Source organism: Nycticebus coucang, chromosome 2, assembly GCF_027406575.1.
Source record: "Nycticebus coucang isolate mNycCou1 chromosome 2, mNycCou1.pri, whole genome shotgun sequence".
Classification (NCBI taxonomy): domain Eukaryota; kingdom Metazoa; phylum Chordata; class Mammalia; order Primates; family Lorisidae; genus Nycticebus; species Nycticebus coucang.
The window spans coordinates 118,703,645-118,722,985 of NC_069781.1; the positions used below are offsets into that span (position 1 = coordinate 118,703,645).

The following is a 19,341-nucleotide window of genomic DNA, read 5'->3' on the forward strand; positions in this document are numbered from 1 at the left end:
GAACCCTTTTGGGAGATAGATACTTGAGTCAGCACTGTTAGCTAGGCGCTAGATGAAACGCCTGTGGTTGGCTGGCCCTGCTGGTCTGTGAGGAACTCTAGCTGGAAACCATGAACTATTCCCCATGAATAGACAAGGAGTGTGCAGTGCACTGGCTGACTCTCAGGGCAGACCCTGAAAATATGGCTGGGCCACGGTCATTTAGGGTTAGGCTGGAACATTGAACAAATACACTGAATGCTGAGGAGCCAGAGATGGTTTTATTATTACATGGGGAATGCAAAAAAATGTCTTCTGCTACCCACTGCAGCCTTCAGTTTCATGTAGGGGTTTCAGAGTTTACAAAACACTGCCCATGTTGTAGTATCCCAGACTTACAGCAGCCCTGTACAGGACCCTAAGGGTTCTTTTCTCCATTTTCATAAGCAGGGGACAAAGCAGCCAAGGTTGCTTGGTATAGGGCTAGAATGGAATTCCAGTCTTCCAAGGAATGGAATTCCTTGTCTGGTTTCCTGATGTCCAGGGCCTGGGTTATAATATTAGCTATCCTGCCCTCTGCCTCACCACCAACATTCCCAGTGACAAGGGGCAGGGCCTGGCGGTGGATGGATTCCATGAAGGGAATTAGAAAACCTGAAGGCATTCTATTGGGAATCTGAAAGCTGATCATGGTAAAAGAGGCTTGAGAACAGGCCTCCAATTTATTTATCCCCATGGAGTCCTGGCTGATTTCACCTTCATCTTTTGAGTCCAGTAGTGTGTGTAGTTGCAAGTCCTCCAACAGGTTACAACTAGCTAATGAGCTTCTTCCGTGAGTAAGTTCTGCTGATAGGGCGTCTCCTGGAGAATGCTCGGCTGAAAGGAGATTCTTCTGAAGTGGAGGGAAATACATCCCTATCCTCATCTAGGAAAAGGCAGAGAAAGATAGCATATAGGAAGTAACTGAGCACTGAACAGAAGAAAATGGGCTTAAACTATAGAGGGACTTAAGAAAATCAGCACTAAAAAAAAAAAAAAAAAAAAAAAAAAAGAAAATCAGCACTGCCTTGGAGTTTCTTTCATCCTGTAGCAATGTCACCTATACTTTTTACAAGGCCCTTTGCCCTTAACAGTTATTCACTGAGCTGACAGCAAGAAGCAATTATAAAAATGTAAAAGACCATTAGTTTGAATTCCCCCAGTTTGATATAATGTGCCTTCTTTTTAGGTATAAGAGATAGGATTATGCTATTTTGCATGATTTTATCATAGTTTTACCTCGAGAACCACTGAAGTTCCCCCACCTCTTATTCTCCTTTTAGTTCTAACAGTAGAAGGAAATGTTCCTAACCAGGGCAGTTAGTACCCCAAATTCTGTTCTTTTAAATGTCATCATGGAAGGGATATCCTTGAGTCTGAAGGCTGATTTACCACCACGGCCCTCATGCCAAAAAACATGGGCATGAACCCTCTTGCAGGGAAATAGTTGGCTCCAAACATACTGTCATTTGTGCTGCTCAGAGCACCTTCCTGTGCAGATTCTGAGACTACAGATGAGCAGTTTATTGTGGTATGCCTGCTGCTGGCACCATCTTCAGTAAGATGGAATATTTTAACATTTTGTTCTAGTAGGATTTTGAGGGAGTTTCTGCTCACATGCACAGAAGTTCTACTGTGGAACTTCTCTGGGAAGGATACATGTTATTGCAGGTACAAAATCCCATACTTGCCATTCCCCAAGTTGCCTCCAAAATTGAGTTGCCTGGCAACCCTGAGCAGACTTCAGGGAGTCACCCCAGGAGAGGAACTTGATTCTGGACTTCTAGCAAACAAATTACCTCTGTGGTCTTTGCACTGAGAGGAAGGTGTCCTCCCCTGGAACAGCAGCGGAGACTGGGTCAGAGCCTGGAGACCACTGGCAGAGAGGCAGCTCCGCATGGCACAGCCACGAGGTGGGGTGGAACCTAAAGAGATCCCACAGGGTCAGTGAAGGTCCGTAGAGCCCTGAACAAGGAGCCTGGGCCTTCATAAGAAGCAGCTCCAAATGCCTCCTTACCACACTCTCTACCCAACAGAAACCATGTGGCAAGTAACTTTCAAAAACAAACTCACCAGAAATAAACACCTCATTGTCTCCCGTGGAGGGGAGCTGCTGCATACTTGGAGACCTCTCTTCATTCTTACTAACTTCTGAGTCTTCTCTTAGGTTATCACAGAGTCTTTTAGCTCCACACTCAGCTTCTTCCTTGACAGACAGGATTCTCTTCCTGGAACTCAACCCAAACTGTCCCCAGGAGAAAGCTTCCTCAGCCTTAGGCACACTGCTCCTGGGGGGTGACTGGTCTGGCAGCTGACACACACCTTCAAGCTCAAAATCCTCTAAGATGGGAGTCTTATGGATGCTAAGTTCAAGGCCTCGCTCCTTTCCCTCAGGCTCCAACAGGGACAGGCTCCCAGGATGGTCTGTACTGACCTCACCCCACCCAGTGGAGGACCCAGCGTTGCAGCCTACTGCCCTCTTCTTCCTGGGCCAGTCTTTAATTGTGTCAGGAGTTGTTTTCCCATTGTGCTTGGGGGATGGTGTCCAAGGAACCCCAATGTCTGTTTGAAAGGGAGAAGGAGTACTAGAGGGGCAGCTGGTGGGGGTACAGGACTGGCAGATGTAGGTCTGCCCTCCACTCTTGCCTGGCGTGCTGTGGGAGGGGTGGAGGCAAGGTGGTAACATGTAGGTGGGCTCGGGTTTGCCTGAGGTCCTGCCGCCCCTAGGCATGCTGTGACCTGGGCAGAAGCTCTCGCCTTCTAGAGAGCTCTCCTCCTGTCTTATGGCCTGGGCTTCTAACAAAGAGCTGGGGTCTATCTTTTTAAATCGAAGCTTGAGAAGGCCAGATGCTTGCATCTCCAGCTCAACCTCATAGGTCTGCGAGCTGGCAGATGCTCTGGAATGCCAAGCTGATGCCTGTGGGTTTTCCAGTTGTGCTGCAGCCTGGCGCTGGCTTCTGTCTGCAGTATAGCGCAGGTCATAGCAAGGCATCAGAGGTGAATCAGGCCCAGAGGAAGGAAGAGATGGAGGAATTCCATGGTGAGACAGAGACAGCTTCTCATCAGCAACCACCGTCCTTAGCACCTCACCTTCTACTGGTGAGATGTTACTTTTCAAGTTATCACTGCCATGGCATTCCCCTTCACTGAGGAGACTAAGATACTCTGTATCATTTGTAATGAGTAAAGGAGAGGACACATGCCAGTCATTCCTGAAACCAGTGCCTCGGTGGCTCTGTCTTTCAGGAGAAGATTGAAGAGACAGGCTTACCCCTCTCTGGTCCTTTATAGAGTCTATGGTGGCGATGGGGCTGTCAGCTGTGCCAACCCCAGGAGTAGCAGAGGTGTCAGGCTGGCACTCCAGGGAGCTCCTTTCAAGATCAGAAGTCTTTCTGCGTTGCTTCCCAGTTTTTGAAAGGGGTGGCGGGGGGATGGTGTCAGATGTAGCTACCCTGGATGACACCCAGGGCTCTTTCCCATCCAGTTCTCCAGGGAGAGAAGGCTCTATCAAAGTTTTCCTAAATGGACCCTTCTTGGAAATACCATATAAAGGAGAAGTAAATAGTTTTTTTGGAGTGATAGGTGGGGAAGAAATGATAGTTGTATTCCCTGGTCTCTTTGGGGTTTCGATAGCTTTATCCTTTAGTTTCTGGCCTGGTCTCTCTGCCTCAGAAGCTCCGGGGACCCAGGGCTTTTGACATTTTTGATTCTCAGGTGTTGTCAGGAAGGCTGCTGCTCTTGGAGGCGTCCTGAGAGAGTATCTGATGGGAGTCAGACACTCACTCCTAGGTTGGGCAGTCAGTGGAGTCGGAGATGCTGGGCAGGAGGGCCTTTCTTGACTGGAATTCACTGAGTGTGGCCAAGTACGATTCAGCATAAGCCCAGGTGGCTGAGCACCTTGCCCTCTAGGACTTCTTGACACCTCCATTTCAAGAAAGGCACCTTCTCCTGTCAGGGAGTACCTTTTTTGAGCAGTGATTTTTAAATCCAGTGGTGAATCACAGCCACGTAAGGAGGAGGTTTTTAAGGATTCTTTAAAAGCTGACTTCTTTGCAGGTGTCATTTCTGCAGAGGATTTTTGCAGTCTTTCTGGAGTTTGTGGTGTATGATGGAATCTTCTTGGTGTAGTTTTAGCAAAGGTTGGAGATTTCTGATAACTCTTCTTGGGAGTCTGAAAAGAAAAATGTTTATTTCCGTGTTTGAATATTATAACCCTTATTCTCTGAAAAGTGTTTTAGTAATATCTAAGACAATTAAGCAAATGGGAAATTTACAGTCAGCCAAAGGAATAACCTAAAATTGGAAATGCCAAATAGTGATCCATTTCCTTCTCCATAACATGACTCAGATTTTATTTGTCTACTTCCTAGGAACAAACACTGTATTCAATTTTAGTTTGTTCTCCTAAGAACAAATAATCTTAATTTGTATAGTACAGCTAAACCATGCTTTGCCTATAACTGAATCATTCCCCACTTGCAGCTATCTACTAGGTCTTCCCTCTCTTTAAACAAGGCAGTTATTGGCTGGGCATGGTGGCTCATGCCTGTAATCCTAACACTTTGGGATGCCAAGGCCGATGGATTGCTTGAGCTCACAAGCAAAAAGCCTGAGCAAAAAGCAAGATCCTGTCTCTACTAAAAATAGAAAAAACTGAGGCAAGAGGATAGTTTGAGCCCAAGAGTTAGAGGTTGCTGTGAACTATGACACCACAGCACTCTACCTAGGGTGACAGCTTGAGACATTGTCTCAAAAACAAACAAACAAACAAACAAACAAACAAAAAAGAACAAGACAGCCACTTCTGACCTTTGCCTAACATACCCTCCAGGAGACACCCCATTTGCTGTTCACCTTCAGTCAACATGTGTTTACTAAACACCTACGCGTGCCAGGCACTATGCATGGGTTGGTTATATACGGATGGAATATACAGATGTATAAGAGGCCCAGCAACAAAGTTTACATCTCAGAAAAGATTCCCCAACAAAAATTTTCCCTTCCTCCTTGCAAAAAATCTAGTCAAAACTTCAATAGGTGAGGAAGTCAAATCGTTACTACCTATACATCACCTGCTTTCTCTTCTCTAATGGACTCTGAGTTTTCTACAACCTTGCTTGATTGTATCAAAAGGGAATCTACCTGGCATTTCATGTTTAGCAGGGTATAGACAGATGAAAATACAATGTGGCTGACATAATAACAAGGATATGCAAGAAGCATTAAGGAACACAAAAGAAGGTGGCCTAACCCAGCTGGGGGGAAGGGAGGAAAGAACAGTGAGTCAAGTCTTCAAGAATGGCTATCAGCAAGAGAAGGCAAAGGGTAGAAAACTGGGTAAGAGAGGACTTTAGGTATAGAAAATGATAATGAGCAAAGGCACAAAAGTGAAAATCAGCAGCCCTGTGCAGAATAATATACAGCCTGAGGCTGCTGGGAAAGTGGAGTGTGAAATGGGGTGAAGGCTGAGGCTGGTCAGACCGGCAGGGACCAGACTATGGAGGACTTGGCCTGACTAGGGGAGACTGACCTTAGTTGTAGAGATCTGTGGTTTTAAAAACGTCCCTCAGAGCTTGTGTCCTCCCCAACCTCTAAACAATTTACTGGGTTTCCAAATAAAGATTATTATTTTTGAACACAAAGCTTCCATTTTAGGAAAACTTGTAAAACCTTGCTTTAGCAGAGAGTATCTACAGAATTTTAAGCAAAGCGAACATTTTAAGCAAAATCAGAGGAATGTTTCAGAAAGAACATTTTGACCTCTGGTTTGGGGATAGATTTTGAGAGAAAAGGCTGTTGAAATGTTCCAGATAGAAGTAAACCAGAGTAGAATTGCAGGGATGAAGAGGGGGTGGGTATGAGAGTCAGTGTGTAAATAAAATGGGAAGGGTCTGATTGACCCTTCCTGGCTATGTCCAGGAAGGGAGAGGAATCAAGGAGGACTCTTGGGTTTCTAATATGGGGGACTGTATTGAGTGGGGAAACAGAAACAGATGAGTGACCATTATATGTTTCAGAATGGCATGTGTGTATGTCTGTGTGTATATAAGTGGAGAGAGAGAATATGATAGATATATAGTGTATTTTACATGCATATGTGTATATATGCAAATAGTATATGGTATAAATAATAGATGAAGCCAAGACAATGGATGAGATCCTCTCTATCTCCTCCCCAGCACTGTGGAGCTTTGGGATTTGACTCAACCCAAACATCCCAAATCTCTGTTATTACTTATACATCACCTGCTTTCTCTTCTCTAATGGACTTTGTGATTTCTTTGACCATGTCTCTTGTGTTTTACAAGTCTATACAATTCTAAACATTACAGAAACTTTATACCTGGTAATCTGTAGGTATCTCTGAACCCAAAATGTTTCTTGAAGGCCTTTTAATTTTGGCTGAACCCTTCTCTGAAGGGCTGATCATCTCAGACACTGCCCCAAAAAGAAGCTTCCTGGGAGAGCGAATACTTTGGCCTGGAGAATTTTCTCTTTGATCTGCAAGTCAAAACCAGCAACAATATTTAATTCTTTCAAAACTCTTACCTCCCCAATGCTACTAAAACAGCCAGTCTATACAAGAAAGAAGATAATTATTTTGAGAGTAACTGGGGAGGAAAATAATTATGCCAGCAATGCAGTGATTGCTACCTTCCTTCCTAAGTTTTAATATGACTGCATATTAACCCCTGCTTCTCTGTTACAAAATGTAGGCAACTGAAATAATTTAATTTATAAATATAAATATAAAAACATACATCTGTTAGTCAAGCTAATTGTCCATAAAAGAATGTAAAACATAAAAACATAATCATTTTCCACGCAGGATACTTACATATCTCAGGATTTGGCTATATTGTGGAAATTATGGGTAATTTCCTCTCAAACAAATGAACTATCTATACCAATAGGTTGGACAACCAATGTATGAATCCAAGGGATGACTTATTACAAAGGATATGGACTGTTCCTTTAGTTATTGCCTTGACCCTCAACTATACACACCCGTTCTACTTCTCCAATGTCAAAAAAGGAAATGTCAAATTTCATGCTTCTTTTCCCCAAGCACAGACTAGTGAAGACAGATGGGCACGTATCATTACCTGACTTGCCTTGCTGGAATGAGTGGACTCTTTGCACACTTCGAGACTTTGGCTGAGATACAGGATAGAAGGAACCAGAATTTGTCCTGCTAAATGACAACTGCTTGATTCGAGGACTTCGTCTCAAACTTATTTCTGTAAAGCCAAAACAATAAGTACCTAGGGAGAACTACAAGCTTGATATTTTCTCATGTTGTCTGAAAATGGGCGAAATTTATATAACACCACATACAAGATAGAAGTTCAGCAAGTTATTGGCTTAAGAGGCTTCTGAAGTATCTCTTAAAAAGCTAAGAGGGGTTTGATACATGGTCCCAAAAGGTGTAAAAAAACACTGACCCACACTAGGACCTAGTGTCACTTTCACTAGTCTCATAAACTGCCACCTTTTAGCATAATTAGGGTTAAAAAAAAGTTATTATGGTGTGACTTTTACAAAAACAAGGCAGGTTAGGTTTTATATGTGTATGTTATACACATATTTATATACACAATACATATATTAAATACATGTATGTGTTATACACATTTGTATAGATATAATAAAATAATTACAGAGTATTTCTGAGTTATGGAATTATCAAATGATACTTGAAATTTTAGCTTCTATATACTTTGACTTTTCTACCACAAATGTGAATTACTTGGACAACTAAAAATGAAGTTAGTTTTTGAAAACCCTTCCTTTGTCTTGTATATTTTAAAAATAAGTCCCTGCGCTTTGTATAACATGTAGGTTAGACTTAACTGTGAATTCCAAATCTATTGTGTAAAGTTATTTCTTCTCCAGAAATTCTCACTAAATTCTGGGTAACAGAACATTTACTTTTATATAGTTACTGAGCTATACTGTGGCCCAGAGCCACCACAATTTCTACAAAATATCTTAGGATATGCCAAGTGGCAAGTACGGAAAGGTTTTCATAGAAGCTAAAGTGCACTAAAAAAAAAAAAAGTAACACTCACCACCTCCCTTTTCAGGAGACTCTTCAACAACATCAATATTAGGACCAGGATCAGAGGATCTTAAAGAACAGCAAGCATAGAGATTATTCATTATCACTTGTAATTAATGTACATTAAAGACAGAGATGGCTTTTCATCTAACAAAGTAACAAACATCACAGGGGATGATGACAAAAATGTTAGTAAGTACTCTTATACGATTATTGTTGAGAGAGAGAGATGGTTAGAATTTTCCTTTTTTTTAAAGTAATTTTACAACAAAATTTATTTTAAAATAGATTAATATTTTATTTTTTTGAGACAGAGTCTCACTTTGTCACCCTTGGTAGAGTACCGTGGTGTCCTAGCTCACAGCAACCTCAAACTCTTGGGGCTCAAGTAATCCTCTTGCCTCAGCTTCCTGAGTAGCTGGGACATTAGGTGCCCATCACAATGCCTGGTTATTTTTAGAGATGGGGTCTTACTCTTGCACAGGATGGTCTTGAACTCCTGCAACTCACTTCTTAAAACTTACTCATAAACTTTCCTAAGTGTGTAAAAATCTGTATACAAATAACATCAAGATTGATTCTTAACAAGATAAAGCAGGCGCACTTCTCTCCATTTCCCTTGAAAATACAGCTAAAAACCCCGTGGTGTTAAATATAAAACAAACAGAAGACGACTCTGATAAGCGGAAAGAAAACATCCTGGCTGGGGACTTTGGGACCTTAGTATAGACAGTGTAGTGAGCTCCCTTGGTTTTCTTTTTGCAACATATACCCCAGAGTAGGTGTAGGAGAAGCTGATAACCTGGATGCACCAATAGATGCAAATAAAAAAATGATCTGAGGAAAGAGCTCTCTCAAGCCAAAGAAAGAACTAGGGAAGGAGCAGTCAAGCGAGACAAACATTCAGACAATAACCCTACTACAACCAATCACCATGGAAAAAACTGCAGCCCCATCCATACCTCCATCAGCAAAGGTCAAGTTGGGATCCTAGACTTCTAGACTTCCCCACGTCAACAGATGAATGGATTTAAAAATTATGGAATATCCATTGAATGGAATACTACTCAGCAATAAAGAGATGAACCATTGCATGTAACAACATGAATAAATCTTAAAAAAATTACGCCAGGTAAGAGAGGCCGGACAAGAATACACTCTGTAAGGTTCGCCTGTCTTCAAAGAGTTTATAGAACACTCTTTGGTTATAAACAACACAATTAAGATTTAAGACATGGCTCGGCACTGGTAGCTCAGTGATTACAGCACCAGCCACATACACCAGGGCTGGCGGGTTTGAGCCCGGCCCAGCCTGCTAAACAACAATGACAACTACAATTAAAAAAAAAAAAATAGCCGGGCTTTGTGGTGGATGCCTGTAGTCCCAGCTACTTGGGAGGTGGAGGCAAGAGAATCGCTTGAGCCCAAGAGTTTGAGGTTGCTGTGGGGTGACATAATGAGACTCTGTCTCAAAAAAAAAAAAAAAAAAAAAAAAAGATTTAAGTCATATAGGTCAAGAGAAGGCAAGTAGTGGCTAACAAGGTTGTTATGTAGGTGTATGAAGAAGCCTGGACAAGGATATCACTCACCTGCCCTTGATTTGTCTTTGAAGCAGTCTTCTGGAGATTTGCTTATGTACTGGAGTCTCAGCCACATTCTTAGTCAGCAGTTTGTGATAACCTAAAATGTGAAAACAGCCTAAATTATAAATTTCACTTAACCTTATCAAGGAGCAGCAGTAAGACAAAGGGAGCAGCATGAAGGTCTATCTGACTTATTACCTAGTTGGAATGGATCTTAATGGCCTTTGGGTTAAGTCCTGTGCTTATAGGACTTAATATGACGGAACAGATTATCATCATTATTAGTGATTAAATGATGACATAAGCCAAGTATACATAAAATTATTTATCTAATAAGCAATCTTAAAAAAATAAAACGTGTTTACTTGATAGGATTAACATATCTATCTATCTAGTCTGTAGTTCTAGTATTTACGATTAAATGAAATAAAATACATGAAAATGCTGATATGCCACACAAATGTTAATTTTTTTTTTTTTTTGAGACAGAGTCTCAAGCTGTCACCCTGGGTAGAATGTCATGGCGTCATAGCTCATAGTAACCTTCAACTCTTGGGCTGAAGTGATCCTTTTGCCTCAGTTTTCCTGTTTTTAGTAGAGATAGGGTCTTGCTTTTCTCAGGTTGGTCACGAACTCATGATGAGCCTCAGCAATCCACCCACTTCAGCCTCTCAGAGTGCTAGGATTATAGGCGTGAGCAACCATACCCAGCCACAAATATTAATTATTAAATCTAGCTGGCACAAAATTTCTCAGTAGAGTAGTAAGAAAGGCTACTCATGGAAGGATTGATTTAAAGTGAGTTAAAAAAAATTAGTAAGACTGGCAGGTGCCTGTGGTCCCAGCTACTCGGGAGGCTGAGGCAAGAGAATCACCTAAGCCCAGGAGTTGGAGGTTGGTGTGAACTGTGATGCCACAGCACTCTACAGAGGGCAACAAAGTGAGACTGTCTCTAAAAAAAAAAAAAAAAAATATATATATATATATATATATATGTTAGCAAGAGGAATGACAGCAGGAATGGTACATGAGGATCTACAAACAAATCCTCCTCTGTAACATGAATGAGAACACTGGCAAAAATAGCTGTAAATTTACATTTTCAGAACTCTGGAGTTTAACTAATCTAGGGAGTACTTATTCAAGGAAAATGGCTGAATCTCAGTACCGTAAGCTTTGTGGAGCTTAGAGACCCTCTAGTCTCTAGCTCCTCTTCCTAGCCCTGTGGCAGCCTTAAAAACCAAGAGCCAGCTTGGCGCCCATAGTGGTTATAGTGCCAGCCACATACACCAAGGGTGGCAGGTCCAAACCTGGACCGGGCCAGCTAAACAACTGCAACAACAATAACAAAAATAGCCGGGTATTGTGGCGGGTGCCCGTGGTCCCAGCGACTTGGGAGGCTGAGGCAGGAGAATCGCTGGAGCCCAAAAGTTTGAGGTTGCTATGAGCTGTGATGCCACAGCACTCTACCGAGGGCAATATAGTGAGACTCTGTCTCAAAAAACAAAACAAAACAAAAACAAACCCCCCAAAAACAAAGAGTCCATAATCACAGTAAAAACCAGCAGTCTCTAGATGGGGGAGAATGAGGTAGGAGTTCCTACAAAGCCCCATTCTCAGCTAACTGTTATCATTTGACTTGTCTGGCAGTTTCTCAGAAACTCATTCCTGAGGAGCATTTACAATCAGCAACAATTATTAAATATCACAGCTACCCAAGGTGGTGATAACATTTATTGTAAACAATAAGCTGACAAAAAGTTTAACATGGTAAGTCAGAGAATGAGATGTTCACAGGGGCCTTTGCAAACCTCTCACATATTCCTATGTACCTAAAAGTCTATTTGCATTATAGAGCTATGCCTGTGCCTGAGAAGTCCCTGCGCTGTCACCTCTGGCTACCCTTAAGGCTCTGGGAAAGCAGAAAGCAAAGTGGAGGTGTAAACTGCCTGGCTGAGTATTGAAGGCATGACTCAACATGTACAAAGGTCCCTTGTCCAATCATTAGCTGACCATTAAGAAGACAACCACACAGAGGCTTCAGTGGCTGTGCATGACAAAGAATACAGAATTTAAATAATTCAAATAAGTCATTAAACAAAAGCAATAACAACAAACCTTGGGGAGGTGGTGAGGGGCCCTGGGGTGGATGTGATCCTTAGGGTTGCCTAACTATACTATTTGAAACATTCAGTTATCAACAAAATTATAAGACATGCAAAAGGAACAAAAAATATGGCTCATACTCAGGAAAAAATATAAGTCAGTCAATAGACTTTGTCCCTGAGAAAGTCCAGACATTAAATGTATCAGAGTAAGACTTTATAATGGTTATTTTTATATATTTCCAAGAACTAAAGAAAACTATATCTAAAGAATGAAAGAAAAGTATGAGACTGATGACTTGCCAAACAGAATATCAACAGACAGAAATTATAAAAAAGAAGTAAAAATTCCAGAGTTGAAAAATATAACTAAAATAAAAAATTCTTAAGAAGGGCTTCACACTAGATTTGAGGTGGCAGAAGAAAGAATCAACAAATTTGAAGACAAGTTATTGAGATTACACAATCTGAGACAGAAAGGAAAAAGCATAAAGAACAATGAACGGCTTCAGACACCTGTGGTACCATCACTTATAACAACATACACATTCTGAGAGTCCTAGAAGGATAGAAAGAAAGGTGCAGAAAGAGTATATAGTTGTAAATGCCTGTACTTAAAAAAAGTCTCAAATAAATAATTTAAACTTCACTTTAAAAAACCAAAGCAAGTAGAAGTAAAGAAATAATGAGGCTGGGTGTGGTGGCTTACACCTGTAAAGCTAGCACTCTGGAAGACCAAGGTGGGTGGATTGCTTGATCTCAGGAGTTCTAGATCAGCCTGAACAAGAACGAGACTCCAAGGCTCAGGGCCTATAGCTCAAGCGGCTAAGGCACCAGCCACATACACCAGAGCTGGGGTGTTTAAATCCAGCCCAGACCTGCCAAACAACGACAACTACAACCAAAAACTAGCTGGGCGTTGTTGTGGTGGGCGCCTGTAGTCCCAGCTATTTGGGAGGCTGAGGCAAGAGAATCGCCTAAGCCCAGAAGTTGGAGGTTGCTGTGAGCTGTGATGCCATCGCACTCTACCCAGGGTGAGTGGCATCTGTTTTAAAAAATAAAAAGAGCAAAACTCCGTATCTACTAAAAATAGAAAAATTTGCCAGGTGTTCTGGCGGGCACCTATAGTCCCAGCCAGTGGGAAATCTGAGGTAAGAGAATTGCTCAAATCCAGTAGTTGGAGGTTGCTGTGAGCTACCCTGTTTCCCTGAAAATAAGACAGTGTCTTATTTTAAGGTGTGCTCCCAAAGATGCGCTAGGTCTTATTTTCAGTGGATGTCTTATCTTTCCTGTAAGTAGGTCTTATTTTCGGAGGATGTCTTATTTTAGGGGAAACAGGGTATGACACCCTGGCATTCTACCTAGGACAACAGAGAAGGACTCTATCTGAATAACAACAAAAAAGAATGAAATAGAGATTATCAAAACAATAGAGAAAAGTCAATGAAATCAAAGCCAAGTTCGTTGAAAAGAGCAACAAAATTGACAAATCTTTAGCCTGAACCAAGCAAAAAAGGGGGAAAACTCAAACAAATTGGCAATGAAAAGGGGGTCCATTACTACCAAACTTATAGAAAGAACTCTCTTTTTCTTGGTTACCCTGACATGTAGTACCTTTAGTCTTCTTGAAATTGTCAAGTTTATCCTCTAGACCTTCCACAGCTGACAAAGAATGGCTTCTAGGCAACCCCTGCTTTAGTGTCCTCTTTGAAGGAGAAAGCATTTCCTGGTTGAAGAGATTTCTTCGAACTTTAGTTACTTCTGAAAGCAGCACAAAAAATGTAGGAAGGAAAGAAGGAAGGCAGGAAAGACGGGGGGAGTGAGGGAAGGAAAACATAAAAAGAAGAAATTAAAAACAAAGCCAAATATCATTACCAACTATGATATAAAGCCACAATTTATAAGTGTATTCAGCTACTTAAATGCACAGTCAAAATGAATTTGTCATTCTAGTGCAGCGGTTCTCGACCTGTGGGTTGTGACCTATAGGAACTGTATTAAAGGGCTGTGGCATTAGGAAGGTTGAAAACCACTGTTCTAGGGGATAAATGCATACACTGAGAAAACAAAGTATACCTTGTACTGCGTCTTTCACTGGGTGTGCAGGCTGCTGAAGAGCAGGGTGAGAGTTCTCCTAAAAGATGAACACATTCAAAAATAAAATTTAAATAGGCATTCATTAAAATAAAATAAAAATTTCATATAAGCTCTTTTGACCTTTGCAGTTCACTTTAGAATGCACAAAAATAGTCATGTTCCAAAGACACTCCCAGCTGCATTACAATAATGTAAAACTGAGACATCTTAAATGCCGCTAAAAAATAAAACAATTAAATAAAAGTATATACCCATCCAGTGAAGACAATAAAAGAATAAGGAAAGAAGACCTATATATACAAGTTGAGCCATCCCTAATCCTAAAACCTTCAAAATCTGAAACTTTTTGAGCACTGATGTAATGCTCAAAGGAAATGTTCACTAGAGTATTTCAGATTTCCAGATTTGGGATCCTAAACCAGCAAGTATATATAATGCAAATATTCCAAAATCCAAAAAACCCTGAAATCTGAAACACTCTGGTCCCAAGCATTTTGAATAAAAGATACTCAACCTGTACCAGCACAGAAAGAGATCTGTGATGGGGAAAATGTTAAAAAAGAAAAAAAGACTGAAAAAAGCAGAATACAGTAAATTAAAGCCTTTTTAATGTTTATGTATACGTATATATATAACAGATATGTGTAAAGATTTGGTGTTTGTTACTGGTACATAGAGAAAAAGGCCTGGAAATACACACAACAAATTGTCATTGGTGATTACTTTTGAAGAAGGGATGGGATAGGGGACGTTCTAATTTTTAACTTTATATTTTTTAACTTTTCAGTGATGATTATGTAGATATCTTTTATACCTTAAAGATAATACAAAAGCCACAGAAATTATTTAGAGTGGCTTTCTCTGTAACATCTCTGTATAGCTACTATCTAGTTGCTAGCAGACGATTCATGAGTCTAAACACAAGCTACATCTAAACAGTGAATGATTTCTAAAGATTTGTTTTTTCAATTATGCCACTGTAATAATTGAAGCATGAACTACTGCATGTGTGGAAACTTAAATCTGTGATACAACCAAGGTCTTACTGGTAAGACATGAACTGTGGGGCTGCACCTGTGGCTTAGTGAGTAGGGTGCTGGCCCCATATACCAATGGTGGCAGGTTCAAACCTGACTTCAGACAAACTGCAACAACAACAAAAAAATAGCGGGGCATTGTGGTGGACGCCTGTAGTTCCAGCTACTTGGAAGGCTGAGGCAAGAGAATCACCTGAGCCCAAGAGCTGGAGGTTGCTGTGAGATGTGACACTACGGCACTCTACCAAGGGTGATAAAGTGAGACTCTGTTTCTTAAAAAAAAAAAAAAAAAAAGACATGAAATATGGTAATTCTTTTTTTATTTTTTTGGTACAGAGTCTCAAGCTATCACCCTGGGTAGAGTGCTGTGGTATCACAGCTCACAGCAACCTCAAACTCTTGGGGTTAAGCAATTCTCTGGCCTCAGCCTCCCAAGTAGCTGGGTCTACAGGCACTTGCTACAATGCCTGGCTATTTTTTGCTGCAGTTGTCGTTGTTTTAGCTGGCCTGGGCTCGGTTCAAACCCGCCAGCCTGGGTGTATGTGGCTGGCGCCCTACCCACTGAGCTATGGGTGCTGCTGGAAATGTGATAATTCTTAATGACTAAGAATTGAATATACAGGGTTCATTCAATACTATCCAACATTATTATTTTTTTGAGACAGAGCCTTCAAGCTGTCCCCCTCAAGCTGTCCCCCTACTCTCAAGGTAGAGTACCATGGCATCACAGATCACAGCAACCTCCAACTCCTGGGCTCAAACGATACTCCTGCCTCCGCCTCCCAAGTAGCTGGGACTACAGTTGCCCGCCACAACGCCTTGCAGCCGTCATTGTTGTTTGGCAGGCCGGGGCTGGATTCGAACCTGCCAGCTCAGGTGTATGTGGCTGACGCCTTAGCCTCTTGAGCCACAGGTGCCCAGCCACTATCCAACATTATTTATACTGATGGGTAATAACTCTCATGAGAGTTAAATTACAAGGTAAAAATATGTTATAAAACCAATTTCCTAATCCAGGGGTCAGAAAACTGCAGCATTCAGACCAAATCTGGGCCACTTCTTGTTTTTGAAAATAAAGTTGTTTTTTTTTTTGTAGGGACAGAGTCTCACTTTATGGCCCTCGGTAGAGTGCCGTGGCCTCACACAGCTCACAGCAACCTCCAACTCCTGGGCTTAAGCGATTCTCTTGCCTCAGCCTCCCGAGAAGCTGGGACTACAGGCGCCCGCCACAACGCCCGGCTATTTTTTGGTTGCAGTTTGGCTGGGGCCGGGTTTGAACCCGCCATCCTCAGTATATGGGGCCGGTGCCCTACCGACTGAGCCATAGGCGCCGCCCTGAAAATAAAGTTTTATTGAAACACAGCCATGTTTTATTTACATATTATGTCTGACTGCTTTCCCACCACAGGATAATTGAGTAGATGTTACAGAGACTACATGGCCTACAAAGACCACAACATCTATTATGTGGCCCTTTATAGAAAGTGTTTGTGAATCCTTGTTAATTGAAAGAAAAATCAGGAGAGTAGGTCCAGGAGGTACTACAACAGGATCAAACCTTTTTTAATCGCTACGCTCTCCTGAGTTAAGACATGCAAAGAAATTAACATGTATACGTGTAATTAATATTATGCGTCTATACTTATGCTACTAGTTTACTGCTTCCTGAGTTAACTATATTGATCCTTCAGAGGACTCAGATTTATTCTATTAAAAACCTACCATCTAGTCTTTCAGGTAAACAACTAAATGGCCAAGATTTTCAACCCATGGTGTGTCATAGGACACCCGTGCATCACGAAAAGATCTTAGGTGTGCCTCAAAAATTTATACAGACAGGGGCGTGGGGGGTGGGGCGGAGCAAGATGGTAGCCGAGTAACAGCTTTCTTGCATCTGGGCACCGTGAGTCTGGGGAGACAGAACTCCAGGCATCTCTGACTGGTGGGATGTGCCTATCATCACCCCTGCGCAGATACAGGGAGTCAGCGAGAGACTTCTGGACCCCAAGAGGAGGACTAAAACAGTGGAAAACCGGCAAGTGGTCGCGTGTGTTCAATCCGTCTAAACCTGCCCGCAACTGTAAGTTCAGTAGCAGCGAGACTGCAAACCAGAAAGGCCTTACCTGTGAACTGTTTTGGTGTCTTTGGACTTGGCACTCAGTTGAACTGCCTTGGGGAGAGCCTGAGCGGGAGTGCGGAGAACTTTGGCCGTTGTCTAGGGCCCCAGTCTGAGCTGCTGAGCCAGAAGGAGCTAATGGTGTTTGGCGGTGGATCACAGGGAGCCATTGTGAGCGATCTGCCCTGGCAAGCTCCACACTCAGGGTCGCAGAGCTAGAACTGGGTGGGAGCTGGTAACCCAGCGACCAAGTAGCCTAAGGGCGGGGTCTGAGCGGCTTTGCAGCCCTAACCCTCAGGGGCAGAGTGAGACCAGTTTTGGCACACTGGGTAAGTGGATAGCCACTTCAGCAGTGATTCCAGTGACAAGCACTTTCCTGGGAAAGCTTCTGCTCAGCAAGTGAACAAGTTCAAAGTGCCTTTTAAGTGGGCTGAAGAGAGATTTAGGGTGTCTACCTGCTGGGGTTTGAGAAATCAGCACCCTGTCATATCAGAACTGTGATTAACATCTCATACCCCAGAAGACCACGTGTTGCCCAGACAATATTCAATAACATATACATACTGCTTTGTTTTTGGTTGTGTTTTTTTTTTTTTTTGGTTTGGTTGGGTTTTCTTTTTTGTTTATTTTGATGTTGTTGATGTTGTTTTGTTTTTTAATTTCAACCTTTTCCATACAGATCCTTTTTCTTTCTCAATTTTTCTAGTTTAATTATAATTTCCCATTGCTGTCTTTTTCAATAATTAGAACTTCATTTTTGCTAGTGTTTCTACTGCTATTATTCGGTTTTTCACCCAATTTTATCCCGTAAAGTTTTCTGTTTGCTTGTTTTGGTTGGATTTATAGCATTTTTGTCTTTCCGCTCTACTAGGTGAAGGTGGGGTACTGTGTCCGATCAGGTTAGCAAAGAGCTGCTGACCTCAAGGGAACCATCCAACTGGGCACCCCCAGAAGGTGGTTTTTTTTTAAGGTTGTGTCAAAGTACCCTACTGTACACCTATATTGTTCTGTCTCCCTCTTTCTGTGCCTCTCTTTTTGTCAATATTCCTTTTACCCACCCCCTCTCCTTTCTCTATTTTTCTTTTTTTTCTTATCACTTGGTCCTCCTTTCTTTCATCCCTTTTTTGCTCTTCAACCTTCTCACCCCTCTGGTCCTGTAACCCTTAGTCCACAGGCACGAGAACTTAAAGAGCAAGAGGAAGTGAAAGGAAAATTAGGGCAAGGAAACAGATAAAAGAAACCACTCATGAGAAAGAATCAGCAGAAAACTCCAGGCAACATGAAGAACCAGTCCAGAACAACCCCACCAAGGGACCATGAGGTAGCTACTGCAGATGATTCCACCTATGAAGAAATGTAAGGAATGACAGAAAGGGAATTTAGAATACACATGTTGAAAACAATGAAAGAAATGATGGAAACAATGAAGGAAACTGCTAATAAAGTGGAAAATAACCAAAAGGAAATCCAAAAACAGAATCAAATAAGAGATGAACGATATGAAGAATATAAAAAGGATATAGCAGAGCTGAAGGAACTGAAACAGTCAATTAGGGAACTTAAAGATGCAATGGAAAGTATCAGCAACAGGTTAGACCATGCAGAAGAAATAATTTCGGAGGTAGAAGACAAAGTTCTTGAGATAACTCAGATAGTAAAAGACGCAGAAAAGAAGAGAGAGAAAGCAGAACGTTCACTGTCAGAACTACGGGACTTTATGAAGCGTTCCAACATATGAGTTATAGGAATTCCAGAAGGGGAAGAAGAATGCCCCAGAGGAATGGAAGCCATACTAGAGAATATTATAAAAGAAAATTTCCCAAATATCACCAAAGATTCTGACACACTGCTTTCAGAGGGCTATTGGACCCCAGGTCGCCTCAACTCTAACCGAGCTTCTCCAAGACACATTGTGATGAACCTGTCCAAAGTCAAGACAAAAGAAAAGATTCTGCAAGCTGCCAGGAGTAAGCGCCAGTTGACCTACAGGGGCAAATCCATCAGAGTGACCGCAGACTTCTCTAATGAAACTTTCCAAGCAAGAAGACAATGGTCATCTACCTTTAATCTACTTAAACAGAACAATTTCCAGCCCAGAATTCTGTACCCTGCTAAGCTAAGCTTCAAAATTGACGGAGAAATCAAATCATTTACGGATATACAAACATTGAGGAAATTCGCCACAACAAGACCAGCTCTACAGGAAATACTTCAACCTGTTCTGCACACTGACCACCACAATGGACCAGCAGCAAAGTAAAAACAGAAGGACAGAACCTAACCTCCACACTGATGCAAAAGATAAAACTAAACAATGGACTCT

The 19,341-nt window shown here is 41.8% G+C and overlaps 1 protein-coding gene across 1 annotated transcript in view; it reads right to left on the reverse strand.

Annotated features, from left to right (window-relative positions):
• Positions 1–62: 62 nt before the first annotated feature.
• Positions 63–19,341, reverse strand: part of TICRR (TOPBP1 interacting checkpoint and replication regulator) — a 58,001-nt gene continuing 38,722 nt past the window's right edge. Inside the window, exons 14-22 of the mRNA XM_053581663.1 lie at positions 13,845–13,902; positions 13,383–13,529; positions 9,670–9,760; positions 8,091–8,149; positions 7,125–7,259; positions 6,362–6,519; positions 2,092–4,189; positions 1,818–1,943; positions 63–904 (exon numbers count right to left, since the gene is read on the reverse strand). Of these exons, the coding sequence (XP_053437638.1) occupies positions 792–904; positions 1,818–1,943; positions 2,092–4,189; positions 6,362–6,519; positions 7,125–7,259; positions 8,091–8,149; positions 9,670–9,760; positions 13,383–13,529; positions 13,845–13,902 (2,985 nt within the window). The 3' untranslated portion in view covers positions 63–791. The remainder of the gene's footprint in view (positions 905–1,817; positions 1,944–2,091; positions 4,190–6,361; positions 6,520–7,124; positions 7,260–8,090; positions 8,150–9,669; positions 9,761–13,382; positions 13,530–13,844; positions 13,903–19,341) is intronic.